The following is a 27,493-nucleotide window of genomic DNA, read 5'->3' as shown; positions in this document are numbered from 1 at the left end:
ATGCTGTATTTACAATTCAAAAACTGCGCTCTTATTAAAAAAAACCACCTGACGTCAATCTTACACCTTTTTTGTAGAGTGCTTCGTTACTTATTTTTGAACCTACAATATTCTTTTACGATACATTGTTTTAGTATCATTAATTGGCAATAATTATAAGCCAAAGTTATTGTCCCAAAAATGGTAGCTGTTCGCTTGCAGAGACGACGTGGAATGTTTGGCGAGCGATATTAAATCTTAAAAATTTTGATTTTAGTCTTGCATTTTGAACATCGTTTTAAAGATGGCCTGGCGACGGTCAGAGCAGACCCTTATTAAATGATTTTTGAAAAATAAGAGTGATACAGACAGAGACAATGTTCTGTTCAAAGTGTACAAGCTGCTGATGACCTTTCGAGTGCACGCATGACTCACTGGCATTGATGTGTTCTTCTGTTTGACTATTTTGCCGTGGCAATCATTCTGACCAGACAGAAACCCTTTAAACGTGTGTTTTTATTGATCGACTCCACTTTGCAAAACATACTGTCGGCCCGTAGATGTTGATAGACTGATTCCACGCGAGGCATGCTCTAAAGCCGCGAAAATGACGTCATTTTGGGACTTTGGCTTTTCTTAAAAAACAACATCACTCGAACATATGATGCATACACTCTCATAATTATTTTTTTATGTCAGTTGAGCAAGACGTAGGCCTACATGTATCATTATAAAACAAAAATTGTACATAATGTTATTAAAAATCCAGATTTTTAAAACAACTTCGAAGATAATATAAAAAAAAAATGTTTAAAGTAAAATAGGACTTTGAAGTGTCTTGTTGGCATGGTGTCGGTAGGCCTATGTCTTTGGTTTTAAAAACATAATCACGCCGTATTATGCAGTATGCAACGAGTAAGCCCTTGATCGTTTTAACAGTATAATTTGCCAACCACGGCAAAGTCAAAAGGGCCATGCAGTTTGTCCCAAATCCCCACAAGATTGGCATTGCTTATACAGCAATGCCGGTCCAGTCTGTACATAAGTCATGGTAATTGGCAATATGGTATTCAGTTTTACAGTCCATATCCATTTGGAATTGGTAAGGTGCATAATACAGAAATAATAAGCGTGGTCGATCATTTTGCTGAATGACAAAAATGCATTATTTTTTGTAGCGTAGTGGCAGGATATACGGAAAGGATTTCCATGCTAAAAAGGTCGGTAGTTTCAAGACAAAGCCGATGCTTTATGAGATTTTTTTATTTGCAAACCTATTCCTAATGGAAATGTTTAATTAAAAAAAAATAATAATAAAGAGGTCCTTTCAAAGAGCAAGAGCAGTGTGGCTCAGAAGGAAACTGCAAAAGACAATAAAATTAGGATTTTATGGTTTTGAGAATTCATACCAAATAAAGATGACACCAGTCACTGTTTAACGTTTACACATGTGTAAGATATTCCTATTTTCCCTAGACTTTGTATTGACAACTTCCTGTCATCTACCATCGTTTGGTTGGATTTGTTGGACGTTATGCGGGGGGGGGGGGGGTTGTAGACAGAAGGACGACTAATATTGACATTGGGTTAACTGTCAAGTTGAATTGAATTTATGCCATGATGTCAATCATCATCTTGTTTCTGATAGGATTTAATAGTCCACCTTGCAGTCAGATGTTCGGACTCTCAAATGAACAACGCCCTCAGCCGCTCAGCCGTGAAAAGGCGAAAAGCTGAATGTTTCATGTAGCTGATGGCTGTGTTAATCAACCTGTGTAACTCAACAGAATGTGTTTATTGTGTACTACTTAGGTCTGAAGCAATACAAATGAACCTCACCACATGACTTATACATGAGGGATACCTATCCGTTCATCTCGGAGTTCATATTACCTTAAAGTGGATTCATTTGATTGGAACTGAAAGCCGTGGATCATGGGAACACTGCTTTGCACCTGCGCAAAGGCAGATATAACCTTTGCGTGGTACTACTACTAAATCTGACATAAATGTACCGAAGAATGGAACATTACCATGTTTAAGATTTGCAGGATCCCTACTCTGCTTTTGCTATACAAACTTATGAACAACCAACTACATGTAAATATAAGCAGTATTGATTACGTGCATGGAAATATGAAAATGAGAACTGCGGTAAAGGTACCTTTTTTTACGCGTGCCTATACCGCAGATTGTGCAATTACAATTCACGATATTGCCGCAGTGTTCATTTTATCAGTTCATGAAGGCATTCCCCTGGGAATTACCTCGATGCCGTCCAGAATGGCTTGCAAGGTAGCAATTATACGTCTGGAGTTTCTTCGCCTTGTTTGGCGCGATTGCTATCCGCTACATTTTAACCGTAAGGATCAGTCCTTATTTTTAATTCATTCACGCAAGTTTTTGTCTCTTTCCTTTTTGAGTGGTCTAAGCCTGCACCATTATGGGCTTCATTCACGCATCGATCATTTTAAATGTTTTCTTGAATCTTTTGTATATCTGATGTAGACTACGACAAGTTGCCAGACTACGATACAATAATTGCAGTGCTAGTCTTGGGTCGACTTTTTCATTTATGCAAAAAAAGAGGGAATTTTCTTTCAAATAGTTATAATTGTACATTACAACAGGTTCAATCTGTGGTCTGACTCCAAAATTACATCATGTTCTTCCTACACATGTTAAGTTTTAATAATGAAGGGTTAGCCTTGCTTTCGAATGAAGATGGCCGACATGTGAATTACGCAACTTGAAGACGCCAGTTGGGTAAAGCCAACGACTTGTTCGGTTCTTGAACCTTAGCGATTTCTTTTGGAAGCTAATATTGGCAGCTAGCATCAACTGAGAGCGGAGGCTTTATCAGGTTCACGTTCAATGTCAATTCTCTCCTCGAATTTCAATAATTAAAAACGTACGTGCGCGATTCAGAGGGACAACGCTCGTCGGTTTTATTTGCATACCTCGACAACGTATTTTGTTTGGCGTGAGCAAATGACATAGAATATTCACTAAAAGGAGATGTGCCTAACATATATGTACGATAGAAGACTTCTGTAAGTTGAAAAACAGGCTATTTTATGATTTCTTGCTTGTTTTGAATTCAAACGTTTGTGAAATACCAAATTGTAATTTTTAATTTCCCAGTGCCGATTAACCTGTAGTTCGAAATATCTTCATTTCGATGTATTTATTATAAACTCTGAACTATTAACAATGCAAAATATTCTGACGATGGAAAGGGTTAAGCAGCGTCACACAATCAATAAAACGTGGAAAGAAATCTTTGTGGCCTGCAGTACGTACTGCCCTAAGTAAAAGTCAGGACAAAAACACGAGCACGACTGCACACAATTACGCACGTACTTCAGACCCTCGAAGGGCGATTGTGATTCGGTGCATTGAAAAAAGGATAAAATAAACCAGAATTAAAAATGCTAATAAGTGGACTGTGAACTCTACGTGGTAACTGCTATTGAAGAATGAATGAATTCAATTGAATCTTACCATTGCTTGGCAATCGATTTCCATTCGCTCCGTTGGCATATCTGCTACATGCATTGTGTACTCATACATCTTCTGAAAGCATGAGAACGGGAAACATAAGTAATATTGTTAGGATTTGAGTAGGAATTTGAAAGAATGGGGATTGGTGGTTCTGATTTTGTTACCCCAGACTGCCAAATTTGTGATTATATAAGAGACAATTTACTTCCTATTGGACTTCAAAGCTTTACTTTACGGGAATTGATGGCGTTTTTAATTGTAAATGTTTTAAAAACCAGCAATTTACAAACAAAATATCTTTGTTTAAAAATTCCAAATCTATATCTCAAGAGAGCACTGAATGTAAAAAAAAAAAAATAGCAATAGCGTACAGCATCAATATACGTAAAGGGAAGCATTTTGGAATAACAATTTTATTACGCTTCACTCCTATAATTACATTTTTTTTTAATGTGGCTTTTTCTAGAAAGCAAATGTGGTTAATATCTGGAGGTCGTTAAAGCTACTATCTGCCTCCCACATGTCAAAACAAATCTGGTTAAAACATGCCTACCATTAACCAAAATGCCATGCATTCACGAACGCATTGACGACAATCATTTGACATTCGAAGACGGGGGAAATGTTTCCAATTTAATTTGTTCACAATTGATTGTGCTCCCCGATATAATCATTCTTCTCACTGATTACATTACGTTACGTTTACCGACATTTATTCAGGCAGGGTTGCGGACGTCAGTTTCGTATTAAAGCCCGGTTCATACCTCATGCCAAAGCGAATGCGAAGCGAATTTTACGTCATGAAACATTCTCTGCGAAATTCGCCCGAGTTGAAATGTGTTCAACTTTTACTAATTCGCATCGCGAATACTCTCCATGACGTCGCAAATTCGCGTTCGCGTTTTGGTTTTTTTTTTCAAGTTTTATCATTTCGCCTTTCGTTGATTTTTTTTCGAAATAAAAAGGTTATCAAAGAGTGGATATAGTTAATAAGCTTATGACAAGAGGATATATGTTTAAAGAGGCTAAGCGCACTTCAAATTGGATGGAAGTAGGATGTAACCTGTATTAGGTATCTGTAAATGCGCATACCAAATTCATATCTGCACAATCTTAATACACGCCTTCCTCCATGATAACGATACAGATACATGAAGTGTACGTTGGAAGGGGAGGGATTGAACGCCAGAAAAAGAGTCTAGCCGTAACCCGAGGCGCATCTTTGGAAACTGAACGGACGGCGGAAAAGTGCGGGAAAAAATTGCTTTGTGGCGCGTAAAATTAAATACATTCGGCGGCAAAAGAGGGAAGGCATTCCGACACGTAACGACTTGGAGGACTGGTGGGGGAAGTTGCTGTTATAGGGTGAGGCCTGCCAACGAAGATACGGACGACTGTTTTGTGTCTCGATTGCACAATATAAACGATTGGAAGCTTTTGAGGTCAAATGGAAATTGCCTATAATTAACTGATATGTAAAGACTACTAAGATGAACTTGCTTTATAGCGACTAATCACAGGAGCAGGTCTCTGTTCGCTTTCAATTTGACCGAATGTGTGGCCATGAAACAGCCGTCTGTGCAATTAAGCCACACGCCAGCTCGGCGCGCGCTTTCAAGAGCGCCGCAAGACTTGAGATAATTCGTCCGATTCGCCCGGTGAGGAGCATGAAAAAAGCCACCGCCTCGACCAGCTTGCCTAGCGCTGGCCGATGATGACAGCACCAGTGTGATTGTACTACTGACCCAAATAGGGAGGTTTTTTCTTTAAGAACACACGTCGTCCAACAACTACCTTGACAATCGTGTATACGTCTGAATTGAATTATCTGGTCAAGTCCAACAGGAAAAACACACTTTCATCGGTATGAGGCCTGGTTTATAAATCTGGCGAATTTTTGAGCGAAGAGAATTTGGTTTGGTAACAGCGAATGCAAGAATAGAACTGCAGATGTGACGCCATAAAATTGGTATAAGCTTTGGTATAACCCGCACCGAACTGTCTATAAATGGGCGCGTTATCAATGCGTTATCCGCATTGCCAAATATTACAAACAAACGTGGTCGTGGAAACTCGTAGCAATTAATATATGAAGATGGAGTATACTAATCTACGCAATTTCCTGGATGAGAATACACTGCTGCGTACAATAGCGGGAATGTCATGTGTCTCGAATGGAATTACACTCGCATCTTTTTGTGTGTATTCGTCCAAAAAGAAAAAAAGTCTTCTTTAATTTGTAGATTAGCCAATAAGGATCAGCCCCAGCCGGCCCCTTCTAATTAAGTAATATTCCAGCCACCACGAGCAACGCTAGAATCTTCCCGTGGGACAAAACTAACACCGCGCGGATTTAGAGATCGCACCGACAACCGAAACAGTCATTACCGTCTAATTTGAAGAAAAAAAAGGTAGCAATATTAAAGGGCTTGGGAAGGTAGGACCTGGAGCTATTTTCTGTAAACCTGGACCAGCATCATCGACGATTTGTGATGATTTTTTTTTCAGGGTGTCATCCAACTTAATTAATAGCATTCACGCGCGCTCACGGGCTCGCGTATAAGATAAAAAAAAAAGCCGCGCATGCGTGATAGATTTGGGGCAGACGCGGGTATTGAACTTGAGGGATATTGCAGTCGAAATTCGGAACACGCAGAATGTTAGCAGGGTCTATTTACATATAGCAAGCCTAGCAGAAAAGATGTTGCAATGCCTAGTAAATTTAAGCTAATGTGCGCATGTTCAAAATGACGCAAATAATATAAAAGGACCGGTGTGTTTGCTGCCACCAAGGGTTTCAAAAAGCCTCCCATTGTCCCCAGCACAGAATTAGTTTGTTTAGCGGAAATAAAACTGATCACTAACTAAAATATCACATGAGGCACATTACTATTCACTGGTCCTCAGCAGAGATTTGCTGATCACATTTGATAAGCATTTTTCACTCGATCCCATGGCAACATTTGCCGTGAGGTGGAGGTCAGTTCAAACTGGGTTGCCGGTTTTGGATCGCTGACTTTTTGCCGCCAGAAGTCTTCAATAAGTTATTGGTTGGCCCAATTCCTTGCATAAATAAAACAAAAAGGGAGGTGTTTTCCCCAAACGATAATACGACACAGATTCTCCGACTATTTCTGTCCTGATTTCCTGTATGGAAAATAATGCATTATGTATGACTGTTCTCCAAAGTCAAAATGTGGGTATAAAACTATCAAGACTTGCCGTTGGAGCCAACAACTATACCTTGTATGCAACTTAACACCTCCATTGTTCAGTTTTTAATGATTGCTATTTGGTATTAATTGGTATAGGCCATCCACGTCAACAGCATGCCTGACAGAGGAGTGGATCGAGTACATTTTACTGCTGTGTCAAATCACAGTAGGTTATGCAGTTGTCTGATACTGTTGACATTTTACTTTTCCAGATGCGCTTTTCAGTCAAGCTTTTTTACAGCAAAAAAGATGTGATTGTCATAGGTTCACGCACAGACGCAAGATCATACCTTTCGTAGGAAATTTATACATCTTCCGTTACATAAAGTACAGCATCATGTGCAAGTCTCAACTGTCATCGCACACATACTTTGGAAAACTTTAGATATACCGTGCAAAAAAAAACCTACGTAATGTGAACTGAAAGAACATGTTGTGCATCGATTGAAGTACACGGACAGTTGAAAATGTACAACTTTTTTTTGTGAGCAAATCAATAATGCTGTAAACCCAATCAAAGCCATTGAGTCAGACCTGTCCATCACACATGACGTAATAAGACCCTACGATCAAGGCAGACTAATAAAGAAACAAAGCCAAAGGAAATATGAAATTCTTAAAGTCCCCTCAACACTTGAATGTTTAAATTGATTAAAGGCGAACAAAACTATAATTATGTGAGGGTTTTTTCACGACACAATCAATTTAAAGCTTGTTTAGACCGTGTGTTACAATGATTTCCGCGCGTTGAGGGATTTGCCACAACACGATTCCCTTTTGAAGGCATTTTTCTCAAGACATCCCTTGAGGCATCCATTTGTCTTTTGATAATAGAACGAGAAGGTGTTTTTTTTTTTAACCAAAATCATGCATTTTGATTTGCGCGTAATTGGCAGCTGAAGCGATCGATAGATGGCGTGCAGATGAACAGTTAAGGAAGATTGTCTATCGATCAACCAAACCATGCTGACGTATAAATATTGTTGGACGGGACTAAAATAAATCAGAGAAGGACGGGACAGAATAAATCAGGAGACGGGCGAAAGGAGCATCGCACTCTCGGCTTGACCCGCACCCTTCTTTAAGATTCCAAGCAGCGCACGAGCCCTCATCTCCTTTGCAAGTCTTTACTGTAACATCAACACTGTGATGTTTTTACATCGGGTAAGGGGAAGCGAGCAACCTGCCACTGCCTGATTTTTGACCCCTTCTCGACCGCTGGGTCGAAACCAAACAGGGATTGAGAACTCCGTCTGCTCCTCGATCCCCATCGCTTGTGCTCGATCATTCGCTTCGCGCCCGCCAACGAGCATTCAATGCATAAATCACGGAGCATGAAAGTGCACTCGTCGGGCTTGAGCACTTGATTGGGAACGCGTTGACATGACACAAGAACTTGGATGTTTTCAACTTCAAAAGGGACTCAACCACAAAGATTTCCAATACTTGTTGACAGCGTATCATCTTCCAAATTTCCCCTGTTGCCAATTCTGCTGATCCTGTTCTAGAAGTTACGCCAATCTCACTCATATTCCGTTGTAAGATTGCGCTGTGACGACAGTGTCTTCCATTCGACCATTATTCTCTCAAATCATAGATTTTTTTCAGAGGCACAAACCCATAAACATAGCTAGAGCGGTGTTTCACAAAACATGAAGTAAAATTGTCGAACAAAATCGTTGGAAATTTATAATTTTTGACTTGTTTTGACTTTTTGACTGAAAGGTATTATGAATGGGAATAAATATGTGTTTGATCGGTACAGATATTGGTCCTCGCCTTCGGCGCGGGCCATCATCAGCGTCCATGCCCCGAGCCGGTCTTAAACGTACTTGTTTGAAATCTGCCAAGTACATATTTACTCCCTTACTAAAAGTACTAAAAGTACTAAAAGACACATTATTTTAGTTTGCATTGGTAGGTATTTTGTTGAAATGCTAAAAAGTAATAATTCGATCCAAAAATAATTTGCCACATTTTGTTGAGTTAGTACTCTTTATAGTCAACAGAAATAATTCCAATTGAAACCATACCAATTTCTGTAACTTTGTTGTTGTATATCGACAAAAGACTAAAACAATGTCACACAGTATTCAATGTAGCCTTTTAACAGATATAAATGAGGGATTTGTTCAACTATCAACAAAAACGTCAATTCAATTTGTCCTTAGTACTTTTGACTCGTCAATGATTTTATTCAAACTTTCACCGAATTAATGCCTGCGCAATATTACACGATTTTCGCGACATGAAACAGTCGTCGACCGATATGTTCTTTCTCATCGCGCAGCCTCATCGATGCAATCTATGAGACACCTGCGCCGCTTAAACCTAATCTTGTGCAGTTTGCCACTGACTCTTGATCTATTTACATCTCATCTCAACTCTTGTTTCATAGGGAAAGTCTTTTCTGCATCATCGGCAGAGCAGAATACATTCCAATTTGTCCATGTCCACGTCAGTACTTACAGGGGTCGCCCCTTCCCTCCCCCATACTAACCAGTTTAAAACTTCTCATAATTGAGGGCTGCGAACCAAGATCAATTTTCATGTCTTGAAATTTTCTTCCAACTCAGTGGTAACCTAAATTGATTTACAAGACGTCTGGATTCTGCGTAGGTATAAGCACGAACCTTCTCCACGCCATGATTCTTTTCATTCAAAGCAAATACTGTCCTCATGCAGTAGACAAAAACAAAAAACAAATTAGAATGGATTTCGTTTTAGATTGGTACTACCCCTACGCATATGTGAGTGCCTATGAAAAAAGGATTTGGTTTGGGTGTATATTTTAATCGTGCTAACTACTGTTTTAGTCTGCTTCAACAGAGCTACACCATACTGTAAGACTATTTCTCAAAAACAGAGTTATCTATCAATTTCTGTGAATTGTAATTTGTTTCTGTTTTCCTTTGTGTTTTCATATTTTAGGATGAGGTGAAGCAGCAACTATCAGTTAACGTCTGGCTACGAATGGTAAGGCAATGGATTCTTTCTCATCTTCTACAATTCGCAATAGTGAACTCGATCCCATGCAGAAACTCGTATTACTAAAGAACAGAGTGTCTAATTATAGTTTATGGTGCAGATACTACAGCAGAAGGCCACATCAAATTCACTAAAGTCAATTTATCTACTTTTTGTTTACTATTTAGAGTTGGAAAGACGAGTTTCTAACGTGGAATCCGGCAAAATTTAATAATACTTCGGTGGTGCGGATACCAGCGACCATGCTTTGGAAACCTGATATAGTCTTGTACCAGAGGTAAGTAGTGGGACCAACCCAAAAAATCACTCTGCATTTTCTTGTAGTCTTAACTGTTTGTTTCCGCACTGAGCTAAGAAAGTTTGTTTTAAAATAAAATTTGTCATGTTTACGTTTTCTCTTCGTGGATTAATTCACCTTTATAAAGCTGTTTAGCAACGATAAGCCATAATCATTTCAAATTCACTAAAACCGACTGTATTAAGCTCAAGGGTGGTTCACTGATGTCTTTGCGGCAGTCACTAGACTTGTGTGTTTACCATGACATGCTCATTTTTACGAAAAACGATGTAAAGATTCTCACAAATAAATGATAAGCATCTTTATTTTGAGAGTAGATTTGAAAAAAAAAATTATATATAGCCTGATCATAAACTTGCACGAGAGTTCCGAAATAACAAAAGCATTTCTACATGTAAAGTGGGGTGCTTTGAAAGCGGAGTGCTCTCAACACAATGTGATTTAAATTCACGCAATGAGGAGACAAGCGGTTTGGCCGATGTGGTTGGTTGCCATGGCACTCCAACCACGAAACTCTCAGTTTTAATTAGCGGAAGTCGCGACAATCTTTCCGCCATTGCGCTTGGTTTGTTGCTGCCCGCTTCAGTGACGCAAGTAAGTGAACCTTTAGGATGTGAACAAAAAAATTAACTCCAGTGGATAGTTTAGGTACACGCGTTTTATCAAGGATCAAAATCTTCCCACATTGATTATATTGGAAAAGGGTACATTCTGCAGCGAACACCGCCCTCTGTGGATGAAAATCTCCCCGGTGGATTTCCATCAACCACGTGACGTTTCTACACACCCTCGACTTTGGACCCGCATAATAGACAAACTGAGAATCAATTAAGTTCTATAATGGACTGATCCTGGCAATGTCCCCTTCTTGGCTTTTAAAGATAATTAGATTGCTTTCCAAATCTAGTACGTCTCCATTAACTGCTCAGAAAAGTAAACTGTTAAAAAGTCTTTATCAAAATGAGAGAGCTCCACCTTCAAGCCTTTCGATGTGGAATAATCATACTATTATTAGTATGATTAATTTTGTCGTACGCTACAGTAAAAATAATATTATAATCCGACAATACTCTTCTAGTGATTTTTAACTACATGAAAATTCCAGTGGATAACTCTATATTTGTATACCTTTGTTACAAGAGGGAAATATGCCCCACCCCTTTTCACTTTTACTGCTATGAAATAGTTAACCCTCTATACTCTATACTCTACTTATGGGCAGATAGTACATTTGAGACCATGGTATAGTTTGTATATTCACCTTCCAGCCAGCAAGTCGTGCATTAAATTGGAACTGATAACCGAAACTCGCCGGCGGAAAATATCACACTCAGAGACTATTTTCAAGAACAACACAATGGGGGCAAAAAAGCCGGGAACATTTCACATCCCCACAACACTTAGAATGTAACAGCAATCGTAAAGAAAATACTGCCGTCTGTGTCAGGCTGCCGTCTGGACTTAAAGATGAGCAAACGGAGGCAAGGCAAGAAACGCGGACTGGAACATAAGGAGAGCTATTCAAACACAACCCAGCGGCCCTGTACGGAAATGTCAATATTTTTGTCCGAGGAGAGGGCAATAATGAGATAGCAGGTGACTGAGGCTACTTCCGTGGGTAAATGGCTCGTGCATTGCCCCTGGCCGTGAGCTCATCGGATTATGCACACCCACTAAGTCGTCAACCCAGATCTGGTCACATTCATGACACTAGCACTATGTATCTTCAATGCTGTATTTTTACAGCACCATGAAGGCCCCAGATGTTAGAATCTTAAAAATATAAAGCAATGTTTCTCAAAGAGCCAATAACCTTTCTTACTTGATTTCGTGAATGCCAAAATCTCCTTATTATTATGTTTCCATTCCAACATGGAAAACGTCGAACACTTCTGATGGCAAGGTTTTGTTTTCCATGCACATTGCTACACATAACCTTTAAGTCATGTATGAAATTCATGACAACTGTATCGACTCCATTCTTAAACCTCACATTGTTCATCTCTAGAAATTGAAGTCGTGACACTAGTCTCAAAATTCCTCTGCAGCGTTATTATGGAGTCAAAAATAGGGTTAGGGAATTTGGACTATCTATAAACACTAATTATAGACAAATTAAAAACATGAATTTCAAGAGTGCAGGGTAAGTAGGTCGCACACACCACATGGCAATGAACCTCAATGCAGAAAAAGCACGAACTGGAACGTCAATGCCCCCAATTAAGAGAATATTTCCAATTCCTAGAATCCCTCCTTGGTACGCTCCAGGGAACAATTAAAGTTTCTTTTCTGACAAAACGAAGAAGAAATGCGAGAAGCTTGTTCGGCATCTGGCCAAGCAAGGATCCCTGACAACCAAAATATCAACAAATGACATAAATCTGTTTTCAAGCTGCAATGACACATAACTAATAACTTTGGGGGGTTTTGTTATCTCCAAAACTCAGCGTGATACAATTTATATATATTTTGATTATTTTCTTGGATTTAATTTATACATTTTTTATAAAATTGAAATTATAATAAACTCAACTGACAACATGACACAATGTTGTACCTATAGCCAGTCCTTGATGTGATAGCCTCCGAATCTACCCTTACAAATCAAATCTTTGCCGCGCAAATACGTCGGAATATTTTCCACACGATTTCATTCCCATCCAGTGCTTTTTGGGGCGTTTGGGGTTTTTTTTGCATACTGATATGAACATCTCTCCCAGGTTTGCTGATGAGAAGGTTTGATACCAAGGGCGATTTTTTTTGTCTCGACCACCGAACCCAACACTCGTGATTCACTTTTGAATTGTGTACATAGAAAAAAATCAAATTTGACAAGAAGGTGGCAGTGTGGTGTCATGCAAAGCAATATAAGGACGTGACGTGACATACAAGTCCAGAGATATATCAATGTCGTTCGTTTCTTAAGTAAACCTAACGGCGTCGACCGTGTTTGCTAATGTTACTGTTCAGTATGTACATTAACGGTTTCATGTGTACTGTTTCCTTCGCATCTTGAAACTGGTGAAGGTTGGATTTTATATGCAATGCTTAGAATTATAATATGGACGTCTTTACTTTACAACATAAGGATATTGGCAAAATAACAACTGTGTAAAAAAAAATACGAGATATCAGTCGTGGACTCACTTGAACTGTCATCGTGAAGATTCATCGACATGTAGTCATGTGTGATGTCAGTGTTTATCTTCAACCTGTCACGTCATGTGATTTTCAGCTTCGCTTAGCACATCGCTTGGTTTCACCATGGTTTCACAAGGCACGACCTTTAAATCTGATAGTCGAAGATTTCGTAGTTTTGGGGTGAATTTTTTGCTGCCACAACGCAATTCACCGCAGCTGCTACCAGATCTTTCATTCGTAATGAAGTTACCATGATGCGATTTTCTTAGAGAACGCTCATGTTTTTGTTAAAAAATCATAAAGACGTGAAATCTAGTTTGGTTGTCAGTATCCGATCAAGACAAAAACAGTCCAAACAAATCCCTAGCCACAAGTGAAGGATCTACTTCACAAAACAGGAAAGTATTTGACTATCAAGTTTGCAGAGAATTTCTAACTGTGGCGTGTTTTCTTTTAATTTTATCGTCGTTTTACCCATGACGGTATTCAGACGTTTGTGCCGGTGCCTGCAGTATTAAGGGTTAATTTTTCAGACGTCTTTATGATTCATCCCTAAGCCTGCTTCGGGGAAACGATTCCAGAAAACAGGTGTATTTCAAGACTCTGCAGCCTCCTGCGCATTAATACCAAATAAGAGTTTCAAGATTGGAAGCACCTGCGAGTGTTGAAACACCGCGCAGGAAAAGAAGTACACCCTCTTTGTTGATATCAGAATTAAGCTAGCCGTTCGATGTCTATACTTGGGAGCGAAATGAAGGAAAGTGATATTGGAATTCCCCGGTGATAATGCAAGATCTGTTTACACAACCGGAGGAGAGGGAGTCTGTGTCTTAAGAAGACTTAATTTCGAGCGGGAAGCTGTCGATCTGCCACCTTGCGTGAGGGCGGTGAGAGCCGGGGTCGAGTGCTCTGATCTGAAGAACATCGCCTCGGGAAATCCAAGCAGGGAAAAAAATAACTGAAAGAGTAATCCGACTGCTCAATCCGTTTAGTTGTATGGCTGAATTGCTGCTGTCGGAATTGCAATTGTTTTTTGGGTGTGTGACTTTGTGAATATCACAAATTGTTTTTTGTGCGAAGAACATGGTATCATTGGTCACATCATCCCGAGACAATCTGACGAAAGTGGCTTTCGACGTGACAAGGTCGGTCTTGATATTTCTCACTGTTATGTTTGTGTCCAACTTTCAGAAGGTTCACCACGGTTTATCTACCCGGAAGTGTTTTGTGCGACTTTGCGGAAAGTGGCGAATATTGCGCTCTTTTGAGTGCTGTATAATGTTAATGCTAGAGTGAGGGACTGCTGCGTCAACTCCTGACAGTTTCCCGGGGCGTTGGTCGGCGCGTCGATGCGAACTGACGAGCCACTGACAACCGGAAAAGTCTCTTCTTCTGTTTAAAATAAGGAGTGTTCCGCAGTCGGAATGTGTTAGAGGAAGGAGGGAGGGTGATCGTCCGTCGATCGGAGGGGAGACTTTGATTAAAGCAACACGGTTATCTGACTAATCGGTCAGCGACATTTTGCATCACGAAGGCATCAATAATGGCGGATGGTGGCTGGCTTGTGAGATCGATGCCTCGAAACATTGGGTTGGAATAAAATGTAAACTCGAGTGACCTCGTCGTACAATGACCGTAACATTTATGGTTTGACTGAAGAATGACAAAAAAACCGCTACGTTTGATCAAGGCCTCAAGAAAATAAAGCACAAAATCAGATTAAACAGAAGGCAAACCATGCATGTTCCTCTTCTTTACAATGACATCTATCATTTGAAAAATGGATTGGGTTTATTGACGTCACTATAATTATGTGAGACGTTTAAAATGCTTTTTGACTCATTGCCAACCGTCTTATATGACGTCACACGAACATGGTGTATGGAAGGCCATTGACTCTAAAATGACCTGACACATTGATGGATGCAAAAAGGGAAAGGATTATCTTATCAAACATTTACTGATTTTTTTTGTTCTTTTTTATTTATGAAAACCTGTAGCAATGCCTAAAAGTATAATTGCAACGTTCGTGTATATAATGATGTAATTTTGTTACCTGGGTACATGTACTGGGAGTGACCCTTTCGGTGATAAGAAAATCTTTAATAATTCAATTTTAATCTTCACAAGGAGATGGTTTCGGTCGTCGTTAATTCCCAAGTTTGGGTCGATTCCCTTCAGAGTATCCGGGGGCGCCGAGGGCCAGGGCCGGGCGGAACAACGCGTCACCACCCCCTGCACTCCGGCACTGTTGTAAAATATACAAAAGGCCTGCACTTTCGCACTACAGCAATCGCCATTTTAATCACGCCAATTTATCATGATTGGGTTCGCGCGAGACACAATTACTGAAATTGGCCAGAAAGGGCTCCCCTGTGTGCGAGAGGTGATCTCACCTGGTATTTTATATTGCAAAAAGGGCGGGAAAAGCTCTTCTTTCCCGCCCGCACGCCTTGGCGGTGTTTTAAAAGCGACCTGTCCGTGCAAAGCTTGTGGCGATGGGGCACGATTTTAATGGGTTGGCAGGGATGGTGCGACAAGGACTAAGGATTCGCAAACTTACGCCGGTGGCATACCAAGGAGAAGACGCGAAATATTCTGACATGAGGATGAAAAGAAGGGACAGTTAATTACGATACAGGATGTTAACGAGAGAAAGCTCTCGCCAAAGGTTCTTGCAGAAGAGGCGATTAAAAGGAATCTGATAAGACTATAAGACTATAGCCATGCAGCACCAAATCAGGCAATATTTTGATACTAAAATCTCAGCAATGCGCATTTAAGGAAGACATGCTTCAACCAGCTAATTAAGAAATATCCTAAATAGCCACTGCCCAAATGCGATTTGATTGATTGAGACAACAAATTGTCAGAAAACCACTTTGCAAAAAGCAAAATACAGAACTCAAAATAAACACGAGAGGTAAGAACTGGGTCTGCCCTTTCCACAATAAATATATTGTGTAAAGGTTAAGGGTCTGCCCTTTTCACAATTGACCTATCGCCGTCTTCGAGTTAGCCACGCCCCTTAGACAACCCTGTGGAATTGTGTACGTTAAGTTTTGTTTGTCTCAGATTTTGCACGTTCCGCGACCATTTGTAAATCATGTTATTGGACAATAAATTTCCCAAGCTACGTGGACGCGATTTTACCGTGATATGTTAATTAATACGTGTGTTCGTTTCCAACGCCAAAATTGGAATCGACATTTTGTCCTCGCACTATAGCTTTTTTCCTCAAAGGTACATGTATAATACTACAAGATGATACTGCACGTGTCCACGCCCCCAAAATACTGCAGTTTCTTCAAAAAGTGCATCGGGGGAGTGTTAATAATGTTAGCTTTTAGACACAGACGTGTGTTTCCTTCCGTTGACAAGGTCACTCATTGTTTTACATGCACTTCTGAACGGAGCCAGGAATATTGTACTTCGGTATACAAAAAAAAAGATTTGCTAAGACTTAGTACGTCATACCCAATCGATATTCCAATGATTGTAAAGCATATAATAAAATATGTGACAATAGTGGACAGCAGTTCAATTTTTTGTCGAGAGGGGAAAGTACAGCTGTGGGGGAAGAAAGGAAATATAATGCGTTTTCTCCTGCTGGGAGATCTTGTGGCTTTAATAAAGTTGTTAGCTATCAACAAAATTGAAGGATAAGTTGGAGGCATGAACCCTTGGAAAAAAAAGAGTGGGGAAAAATCAATTGAATTTGACAATTGCCGTTCGACACATGATGTGTGGACATTATTTTTGCGCTATAGCGCGTGCAGAAGATTGCATTTGTGTACGCTGTTCCTACAGAGTTGGAAGTTTGGGCTCGTTCGGTTTCTTATTAGCACGCACAGTAGCTCATGGAAAGTGATTGGACATGATAGAAACATTGATCTCAAATAGATTCATTTTTTTTAAAAAGTACGTTTAACATTCGCCTAATGCCTGATATTTTTGGTATAACATGATCTCATATTTTTGCCTTTTGTGTTACAGTTTGCATTTTGTTTTAAAAATTAAAACAAAACATTAAAATAATGTATTGATACTTTGTTAGAAATGACGTAAAATTCAATTTATTGGCGCTATTTCAGCAACCTATGTTTGTTTAATTGTGTCAAAAAGCAAGAGCTCGCCTCAGTGACGTTGGGATTCCAACGGTTTTAGTGGATTAAACTAAAACTTTCAACGTAGTTTCAATGTATAAAATACTTGAATACTTATCCGAAAGAAAATTCAAGTTATGTTGGTTTAAGTCCGTGGATAAGAATGAGCACAGTATTCTAATCCAATTCCAAAGTTCATTTCCTTAAAACCCAAAGGCTAAATTGAAAAAAAGCGAAACGTTGGCTTTTCATCCCGTCACGATATGAAATCTAATTTGAAACTCGAAACCAAACACTGTAACTGATATCGAATATTACATTAACTTTGCCCTGGATTAACCCCGTGATCAACTCCTTCATTCGGTCATGGTTTGGCGTTTAAAAAGATTTGGCCGTTCTCATACGTCTTTTGTAACGTTTTGTTGAGTGCTGGGCGTTTTGTATTTTCAGTTTGAACTTTTCATGTTTCACTATTATGCTATATATTTTGCCTGTGTTCCCATGTTCCGCATATCCATCACATAATGTATATGCTAACCCTTCCTTGCTCCATTCAAAGTAGCTTGTATAATTAAATAAAGTTTGACAATATTAGACAGCAAATTATGGGTTTGTGTTCAAAAAATGGATTGTGTGGTAGTTTGCCACTTTCCTCCGTTGTACTTATGTAGAACATGGTGTGCAAAACGACAATCAGAAATGCTCCTTCAACTTCTTTTGATATTGAAACCAGCAGTAATTTAAAGGGCAAAGGCACTGTAGTTTTAAAATCCAAGAACCAAGAGCTAAGAGAGAGAGCAGTGACAAAGAGTTATTGTACAGTATAATTGCGAGAAAAGCACCGGAATAATATTCAAGAGAAAGGACAGCAGGGACTGAAAACACATCCACTTGACAGACTGGTAAATACGGTCTGCTAACCAGACTCCTAATAATGACTTCTTTATTTTTATTGATTGACACTGCAGCGTGGACCAGGACCCACTCAGCGGGGACCTGGGCCTCTCCTGCGTGGTCCACTCAGACGGGAAAATCGAGTTCAACACCCCATACATCTTCATCAGCTACTGCAAGGTAGACCTGACCTACTACCCCTTCGACACACAGCGCTGCCCACTCAAATTCGGCTCCTGGTCCTACGACGAGACGGGGGTGGACATCGTGCTGTCCCGACCCGAGCCCGAGCTGGCCAACTACCAGCCTAACGGGGAGTGGGACCTGTTAGATATGACGGTGGCAAACCACAAGATCAAATACACCTGTTGTGAACACAAGTTCCCGGACGTAGAGTACACCTTGGTCATCGAACGTAAGCCTGAGTTCTACGTAGCCAACATCATCCTGCCTTACGTTCTCATCTCTATCTTGTCCATCTTTGTCTTCTACCTGCCTCCTGAGTCTGGAGAGAAGATGAATCTCTCCATCACCACCATGCTGTCACTGATTGTCTTCAATGAGTTGGTTATCACTACCATACCACCAGCATCAGATGGGACGTTTCCTATCATGGGTGAGTACACTTCTTTGCTTATATTCTAAAAAAAAATCCTAAAACGATCCTCAAACAGACCCTACTCAAGAGGACATGAAGCTAGTAGATAACCACAGCTAAATTTCCTAAATAATGAGCAGGGACATGTCAAGGAACAAATTATGAACAACGGATTTAAAACATTGGCTAGATGGGGCTAACACAGCAGAAGCGAAATCATTGCATATGATGGTGTGAAGGATCTCTGATATGCTGTTAGGTACATGAGTTTGGGATGACAACTGAGTGTTGATGAGATGCAGATGACTGCCTAGTATAACGGCGTGATGTAAATGGAGGTAGTTTGAGCCTGTCCAGTAGATGAGGCAGAGGGGAGCACTGCATTTCCTGAATACTGTTAGACCAGCAACTTGCCTACGATGACTTAAAGGCTACATTGGTTGCATAAATACGCTAGCCGTTCTTGACCAGTTAATTATAACTTACACAGCAGCTGCGCCAAAGTTTACATTGCAAATGTCGCAAAAACAAGAGGGGGGGGGGGGTTGGTTCTTGGTTTTCGATAACAAACAAAGTGCATTTCGCAAACGCCCCACCTGGAGAGGCACTTGTGTTTGTATGGGGAAAAAACCTACACTTGTGTTTTTAACTAGAAAATGCCAGGTCCAGACTCGAGAGAAGGGTGCGATTCTTGAATTTCAAATTCATTAATTTTTTTCCTGGAAACTGCCTCGAGCGTATTGGGGTCCGCTTGGAAACGGACATCCAGGGTATAACAGGTGGATTTCCGTGTATTGTTTTTGCAGCGTTCTTAATGGATTAGATACCCCATAACGGGTATGAGCTAATGAGATATAGTTTTCAACTGCATAACTTGAAAGATTCCACGATTTTCCACTAGTTAAGTAAAAAAACACATATTAAGTAGAGTTGCACGATGATTTGGTAAACTATACCTTTTTTGACAGATTTATCACGGAGACCGAGGAGTCCTTTGTTTAATCGACAACTCACCCGATATGAATCTGGGTTTTTTTTTCATTTACAACAATCAAGAGAGAGCTTTTTTGTTCATTTCCGTCAACTTACATTCTTCGATTCACGCATATACTGTAGTCTGACAGCCAGCCGGTATAATCCGTCAGGCGGATACCGTCTATAGGTTTATTTCACAGTCTTTTGAGGGAGAATCTGCAAATTCAATCGAAAGAAAATAAGATTAAGTTTCTCATGCATGCCATGAAATTTTTCTGTCATGTTTTTATCCGTTGGCTTTCCATTAAATTTATTCAACAATCCGTACATGGATGGTTCTTTTAGGTTTCCTTCTTTTCTTACCATTGTTCTCCAAAATGCAATTATTCATCGCGAAAGATGCCACAACAATATGCTCAGACATAAGAAACATCCGTTTCTACAGCAACCGGAGTTAAATTTAATAAAACGCTCGATATTGTTCAACCTATGTAGTGGATTTTGTGCACTTAGGTCAGGCGGGATCTTATTGTTGTTATTATCAAAAGGCATTTTATTTCGTAACAACATAAAATTCCGAGTTCTGGGAATATTCATGACTAACTCAATGTTGTTTTTCTAAACATATTTATTGTATCAGGATGCGTGGATAGTTTCTGGTAAATGCAATTAATGTATAAATCGACAAATCCTTTCACCAAACGAAAATTCTCCGGGCTTTAATATTTTTATCATCTTACTTAGTTTTAAGTTTTTTTAACTCACTGTCTTGTATTCAGTATCTTGTTATTATTTGTGTATTATTATTAATTAAATGATTTTCTTTTCAGACTGCACATTTTTATAATTAAATGTGTTAAAATTGTAGGTTTTAATAGAGAAAGGGATCTGTTTCTTTTTCCTACATTGCAAAGAAAGCTTGTATTCATAAAACCTACCAAAGGAATCCTCAATATCAAGTTTCGATGGCCCAAAATAACTATACAATATAGTTCCCAAAATGCAACGCGGCTAGCACATTGTGACGTCATTACATTGCAAAGCTACGAGAACAGATACTACGACAAATTATCATTCAGAGTACATAACTGTCTGACGGTTTTGTCTCAGTTGCGCATAAACACTGTTCCCCGCAAGTATAGCCCCCCGTTTCGGGAAAAACAAAGGGCCCAGCTATCGATATTACCTTTTTAATATCTCGCATCATTTCACTCAATTTCCGAAAGATGAAAGTGTGCGGTCGATCAGGCACGTCGGTCCGCAGGACAAGTGTCTCTGTTGAAATTCCGAGACAAATAAATCAGGTAATGAAGACGGTTCATCGTATTACAGGTGACTGAACTCGTGCATGGTAATTGATAGGCTCTTAACTCATGCAGTTCTTCTCTTAAAGAAAAGCCGTTGGCATATGATTTGTCTCAAAATGTATGTGATCATTCATAATGTTTAGTGCCTTGACTTGTTAATGTCACAAAGTAAAAAAAAAAGTTTAACTGAAAAAGATATCAAATAATACTGTGAAATTTCTTCGAAATTAATCTTAAGATCAGTTTATCCCAAAGAAATATTAACCATTTAACGATTGCTAATGGTCAGACCTATACAATGACACAAATGGCAAAAATCCACTTGTTTTGCGGATACCATGCAGAAAAAGGGGGAAAAAAAGGGGGGGGCTTGTCCGGGAATCGAACCCTAGACCTCTCGCACCCAAAGCGAAAATCAAACCACTAGACCAACAAGCCGCTGCATTACAACAACGGTCTTTCACCATTAAATCTTATACTTTCGATGTTCTAAAGGTACAATTTAACACACAACAAAATACCCCCAAAAAAGGGCTTGTCCGGGAATTGAACCCAGGACCTCTCGCACCCGAAGCGAGAATCATACCACTAGACCAACAAGCCACTGAATTACACCTGCGTCTTTCGCCCATTATGTATTAAATCGTTAAGTTTCGACGTTCTAAGGGTACAATTTATACCAACAAACAAAAGAGTTTATAAATGGGCTTCTGTGGGAATTGAACCCGGGACCTCTCGCACCAGAATCACGCCACTAGACCAACAAGCCGTTGAATTACAACTGCAGTCTTTCGCCACTTATAAAGTTTTCATGTTCTAAAGGTACAATCTAACACACACAAAAACAAAATATGGGCTTGTCCGGGAATTGAACCCGGGACCTCTCGCACCCGAAGCGAGAATCATACCACTAGACCAACAAGCCGCTGTTTACACAAGAGTTTTTCGCCATTATGCATTGAACCTTACAGTTTCGGTTATCTAAACGTACAATTTATCAAAAAAGACCCAAAAATGGGCTTGTCCGGGAATTGAACCCGGGACCTCTCGCACCCAAAGCGAGAATCATGCCACTAGACCAACAAGCCGTTGAATTACAACTGCCATCTTTTGCCACTTAAAGTTTTGATGTTCTATATGAGGTACAATTATTTAACAAAAACAAGACCCCAAAATACGGGCTTGTCCGGGAATTGAACCCGGGACTTCTCGCACTCTTAAGTCTTTAAGTCTATGCGCGCCTTGATACCTTGTCAGTCGTCTGATTGGCCCGTTCTGAAGTACACACATACGCGTATACGCGATACGCTGAGCCTATGTGCGCGTGTAAATAAGTTGACCCCGCTTCAGAGGTCATAAAGACAACGCTGCACTGCTCATTCTCAAACCCTTCATCTTAGTGAGACATCGAGACATTGTTCAGATGAAGATTACATCCATCCGCACTGTAAAACGGTCGCTACGGCATACTTTGTCTTCGTGCATAATTCGCATGTGTTCGGATTAGGTGGATCTTAATGGACTGATGCCGTGTGACCAAATCTATTCCAGTTTTCCGCGCTGTTCCACTGATATTTTTGGAAATTTCCAAAAATGTGTCACTTCACACATCTTTGGCAATGACCTTCTATTATTGTTTATCTTCAAAATGACAGCATGCCACAATAAGGAATCATCTCTCAGGGAGTTGAGTGACATTACTATATTTAACCAAGTAAGCTTTTTAACAATAATTTTGGTTGGTTACGTTTTGGATAGCGGCCAAAGGTCCACTCTACATATTTTAAAGCAATGTATTAGCAACAAAATTCTAGTGATTCCACATTATTTTTTATGCTCCCTTACTAAAGCCCCCAAATTTTTTCAGAAAAAAAGGTAGTAATAAAAAAGCCTTTACAAATCAATAAGTATTTTTTTTCTAAATGCGTCATCAGTTTGGCGCCTTTCACCCAGGCATGAATTCGTTAATTTTGACTGCACATACATGTACCGGACAGTGTCCTTTCTGTGATCTGTTTTTATCTTTGCCCGGGGGAACTGAAGATTTTGTGACGTGCTAACCTTGTAAGTTCACGACCAGAAGGATAGTAAGGCACGTTTGTAATCAATCCGGTCGGTTTCCTTTCCCAAGTAGGTTTTAACATGTACATAACACGATGTCAGAGTTTTCTATATTTAGGTGTAATTGACAGAAAGTGATGGGAATTTTTAATACCAAAGAAGATTTACCCTTCATGTCATCAATACAAATTATATTTCATGTACTCAGCAGTCTTTGCTACATCCCAACCCTGCAAACAGTGCAAGACTGCAAGTTAAGGACCGTCTTAGATATTGATTTTGTCTAACAAGAACCCTATAACTGGCTCGAGGCATGTTTTCACACGCGTCTCAAGCGCGCACTTACATAATGCGGAGGGCAAAAAAACTACCAACACCTTCAACAGGGCTTAAAATGTAACTTCAATTTCGCTCAGACTAAAACGACGTCTCTGGTTTCAAAAGGGATTGTCTTACCTTCATGTCTTGTCAATGAAGCGATAGTACGACCGCAGGGAATTTGATATGTTCCAATCCAGGAGAGAATGTGGGTTTAGGGGAAAAGTCCGTGCTTAATTCGTTTTGACATGAACTTGCTGTCGTACTTGTCTCACAGTGTTATAACTTTGTATAAGTGCAGCATGCATGCGTGTTTCATGCACGCTGTTTTCACACAAGGGACCACTGCGCGTTGTGACACGCCAACAGGTGTTCGTCGCGCGCGCGTCGCATTCTTTCTATTGTTTGCCTCATGAATATTCATCCCAAAAGTTTTTGGAGTACGGCGCTTGCGCAAAGCGTTCACTCGGTGTGAAGTGATTGTAATATTTTGACTGACAGAAGTTGTATTGTGCACAGTTCTTATTTAAAGGATTCATGAAGGGACTTGCTCAACTTGACAAACAAGGCGTCATTTAATTAGAGGATGCGACTCCGTTTTAAAGCATAAATGCACTGCATCTCGGAAGCGCAAAGAAACTTGTCGTGTTTTAGAGTTATCAAAGGTGGGGAAACCCGTCATAAATATTCTGAACAATTACAAAGGCATCTGGAAGGTTTGGGTGGGATTCGAATCCGAGTCACAAAGGTTGAGGGAAAACACCTGTCACCAATCTGTTCTTCTATCTAGCTTCTATATGAAACCTTTATTTTTGTCTTCATTCACCGAAGTTAAAATCTGTCTTATTTTTTTCCTCTTCCACCTCCCAGGAAAATACTTCGTGGTCATGATTGCCGTGGTCGGTATGTCCGTCCTCATGTCTGTCTGGGTGCTTCATCTTTACCACAAGGAGCAGAACAGCGTCCCCATGCCTCCCTTCCTACGTCAGCTCATCTTCGGCTGGCTGGCCCGGGTAGTAGGCAAATGCAAGTACCGCTCACACCTCACCAAGAACAAAGTCAAGGATAAGTACCACACGCGCGGTATCAACAAGCGCAAGTTCCATGGTCAGGACAATGGGTTGCTGACCAAAGTCCGGTGTTTTCCGCACTACCTGAACAACGACAGCACGACCTCGGTCAAGGAGAACCTGAGCGACGATTTCACAAACGGAAGTGAGGAGATGACATTGGAAGGTACAGTGGAGATGATTGAACTGGGCAGTGATCACAAGCCCAGCAGGGTCACGCTGCGGCTTGAGCGAGAGGTCAGCGAGTTGGCCCGGTGCGTGGACTACCTGACAGACCGGAAACGGACCAAAGATGCAGACGAGGACTTCGCCCGTGAGTGGAGGGACGCGGCCGCCGTGGTGGACCGCGCGCTTCTTATCATCTTCACGCTCGTCAACATCACATTGCCTCTATTTTTTATTCTCTCTGCCACTGGCAGATTTACATAACATTAGAGTGGTATATTTCTTTGAACTATTTTTCATATAATTATCTGTGTGAGTATTTGCTGGATGTGCTCAGATTTGAATTCAATGATGCTCATATTTCTCGAATCAAGGAGAGAGGAAAACGCCGAATTATCAAGAAAAGATGGACATTTTCTCCCTTTTGCCTATCTTCACGTCTGATTGAGTAAAAATTAGGTCTACCGATTGTAAGTTATATTGATTGATGATATCGATTTTCATACACAAATTCGGTGAGTGAAAATGACTCCACGAGACCCGATATTTGGAAATATATCCAAGACGTCAACGTGGATTAGCTATACTGAATTGTGTTCCAATGAAAAGAAAAAGAAAACGTCGTCCAGACATCATGGATTTCTCCTTGAAAGATTTTGTTCATGCCTAAATTCGGCATTTGATTACAAAGCGAAATGCCGTTGCATAATTCTTCTTGAGCTAGGATTATTACATCGGTGAAAATGCCACTTTACATGGAAACGTCGACATGAATTTGTCAACGAGAACATCACTCCTTTTACATGATCGCTTTGCAGTTAGAGTTCGCGTCTATCGCGCCTCTATCACTGAAAATGTGGGTCGGCTAATAACCCATACATTTATTGGAGAGTTTTGGATGCGACTGTTTCAGGGCCGCGGAAGATCCCCTCGTGATCGGATTTCATCAGCCCGTGTGGGATGGATTTTAGTGTTTATTTGTCCCGAGTTTCATCGCTGTCATAAGCGGGCGAAGGGATGGAGGGTGTAACTTAAGCCCCGGGGACGTGACGAGTGAGGGATTTAAGGATTAACTTTTGGAAATTGCCTGGAGCAAAAGTTCAGGTCTTACAAATAATTTCACCTTGACGGTATATGGGACAAGATCTTGAGCAAGTATAAGGTTTAACCCGAAATCACGATCTGGAAAAATGTAAAAACAACTATTAGTAATTAACTTCAACAAAACAACTATTACCAACAACCACCAGGAGCAGCAGCAACCAAAGGCTAATTAAACTTATTAATGAAGTTTTGTTTCGGGCGCCGCATTATATCCGCATCTTTCATTGTACATATCAATTCGTAGCTTGCTATAATATTTTTTTTGTCTAGTGATAATTACATCTTTATCCATTTTACTTGTTTCAAAGTAGAGCAGTAATCAACTTTTCCAGTAAAAAATAATATTAAGTCTGGTTGTGAGAAATTGTTGCATGTGATTTTACCTATTGTAATTTTGTGGGCATATTTTTTATTCTTGTAATTGAACTAGAATTTGAAAGACCTGGAAATTGGTTTAAAACGTGTAGTTGAGATGGTGGTTTATGTGTGTTTACTCTTGACACAACAACCAACGATATTGTTTAGATACTGATGAGTTAGAGGACACAGATGCGCGATGGGTGCATGAGAGAGAAAGGTTGAAAAAGATTGATATGGATGTGAAGAGAACTATACGAGGAGTGTTGAGAAGATATGAGGAGAAATTGGAGAGATGAGATAACACTTTTGGTAGCAACATCTAACACTTGAATGTGAATACCTGTTTTCCCTGTGGGACTCCTCGAAGATGTTTAATCTTTCCCGCGTTTCCTAGTTTGGATGGTCTGGGTGGGTTGAGGTCAATTTTGTGCCCCCTTCGTGAAAACTATTCCTCGTGTGTGATAATTGAAAGCAAAAGCAAAACCGTGTACATTGTCACGTCCTTGAACAAAAGGACTACCGTTTGGTGCGCGTTTATCGACTTTCCCCCATAATGCACTGCGAAAATGTTATCCCCATTGTCACCTCTTGGTGGCGCACACTTATGCACCATTTTTGCTTAGTTCATCAAGTACCGGTATCATTACTTTCTGATGAGCAATGACATTGGGTCCCTTCTTCAGATCGTCTCAGTTCAATGACATCCGATAGTGTAAGGAATGGGACAGTTCTGGATAAAATTTTGTATATACATGTACAGAAGAAATTGAAGTCCATGTTTGAGACGCAATATATATACCGCGCGGCCCACGCGATGAAGTTTCTGTAAGATACGCGTGTATTTCCGACACGGTGAGCTCGTAATTTGCTTGGTTATAAGATGTAAAAGAAACCGTATGTAACTTGATACAAACGGAAATGTTGCATTCATGTATCAGTTTCAGAAGCCTGGGACCTTGGGCACGCCAGGGGCGAAAATGCGAGAGAAAAGGTGTGAAATCTGAAGTTTGAGAGTGGATGTGACATGAGTAGTTGAAAATCACAAGAGAGTTGCTGTCAAGTTGTATCAGGCGTCGATGCTGTTGTACCAAAGGTAGATCACATCTGAGGAGGTGTGTAGAGGGAGTAAAAGGCACGGATTTTGCAAGTGTCACCTTTTGCCGCATGGGATTTGCGCGTAGGTTACTGGCGCGTTTTAATATGTCCTTTCCCCCAGGCCCTTAAGTCATTCATGTTGGCCTAATTAGGAACGGGCTGCGAGTAGGAGGGTAGGTTGATGTGAATGGTCCGAGGGGAGGGAGACGGTGATTTGTTTTTGTAACAGCGAAGGGCTCGGGAGGGGAAAATATTCAGAAAGATCTGATTTCGGATAAGTTGAATTGTTGGTTTCATATAAGGCGTTTTACACAA

The 27,493-nt window shown here is 40.2% G+C and overlaps 1 protein-coding gene and 4 non-coding genes across 5 annotated transcripts; 1 reads left to right on the top strand and 4 right to left on the bottom strand.

The window, feature by feature from the left end:
- On the top strand, positions 1-26,035 carry LOC119731822 (neuronal acetylcholine receptor subunit alpha-10-like). Its single transcript, XM_038205094.1, has 6 exons — positions 1-133; positions 9,097-9,155; positions 9,630-9,674; positions 9,854-9,963; positions 18,200-18,741; positions 24,255-26,035. Exons 1-6 carry the CDS (start codon positions 1-3, stop codon positions 24,881-24,883), a joined length of 1,518 nt encoding a protein of 505 aa, XP_038061022.1. The 3' UTR covers positions 24,884-26,035.
- On the bottom strand, positions 21,372-21,443 carry Trnap-ugg. Its single transcript has one exon. It is a non-coding gene; the product is annotated as a tRNA-Pro (tRNA).
- Trnap-cgg lies at positions 21,537-21,608 on the bottom strand. Its single transcript has one exon. It is a non-coding gene; the product is annotated as a tRNA-Pro (tRNA).
- Trnap-cgg lies at positions 21,859-21,930 on the bottom strand. The gene has a single exon. It is a non-coding gene; the product is annotated as a tRNA-Pro (tRNA).
- Trnap-ugg lies at positions 22,022-22,093 on the bottom strand. The gene has a single exon. It is a non-coding gene; the product is annotated as a tRNA-Pro (tRNA).
- Positions 26,036-27,493: the final 1,458 nt, after the last annotated feature.

Source organism: Patiria miniata, unplaced genomic scaffold (genome assembly GCF_015706575.1).
Source record: "Patiria miniata isolate m_02_andy unplaced genomic scaffold, ASM1570657v1 HiC_scaffold_24, whole genome shotgun sequence".
In the NCBI taxonomy this organism is placed as follows: domain Eukaryota; kingdom Metazoa; phylum Echinodermata; class Asteroidea; order Valvatida; family Asterinidae; genus Patiria; species Patiria miniata.
This window is presented reverse-complemented; position numbering and strand designations above follow the sequence as displayed.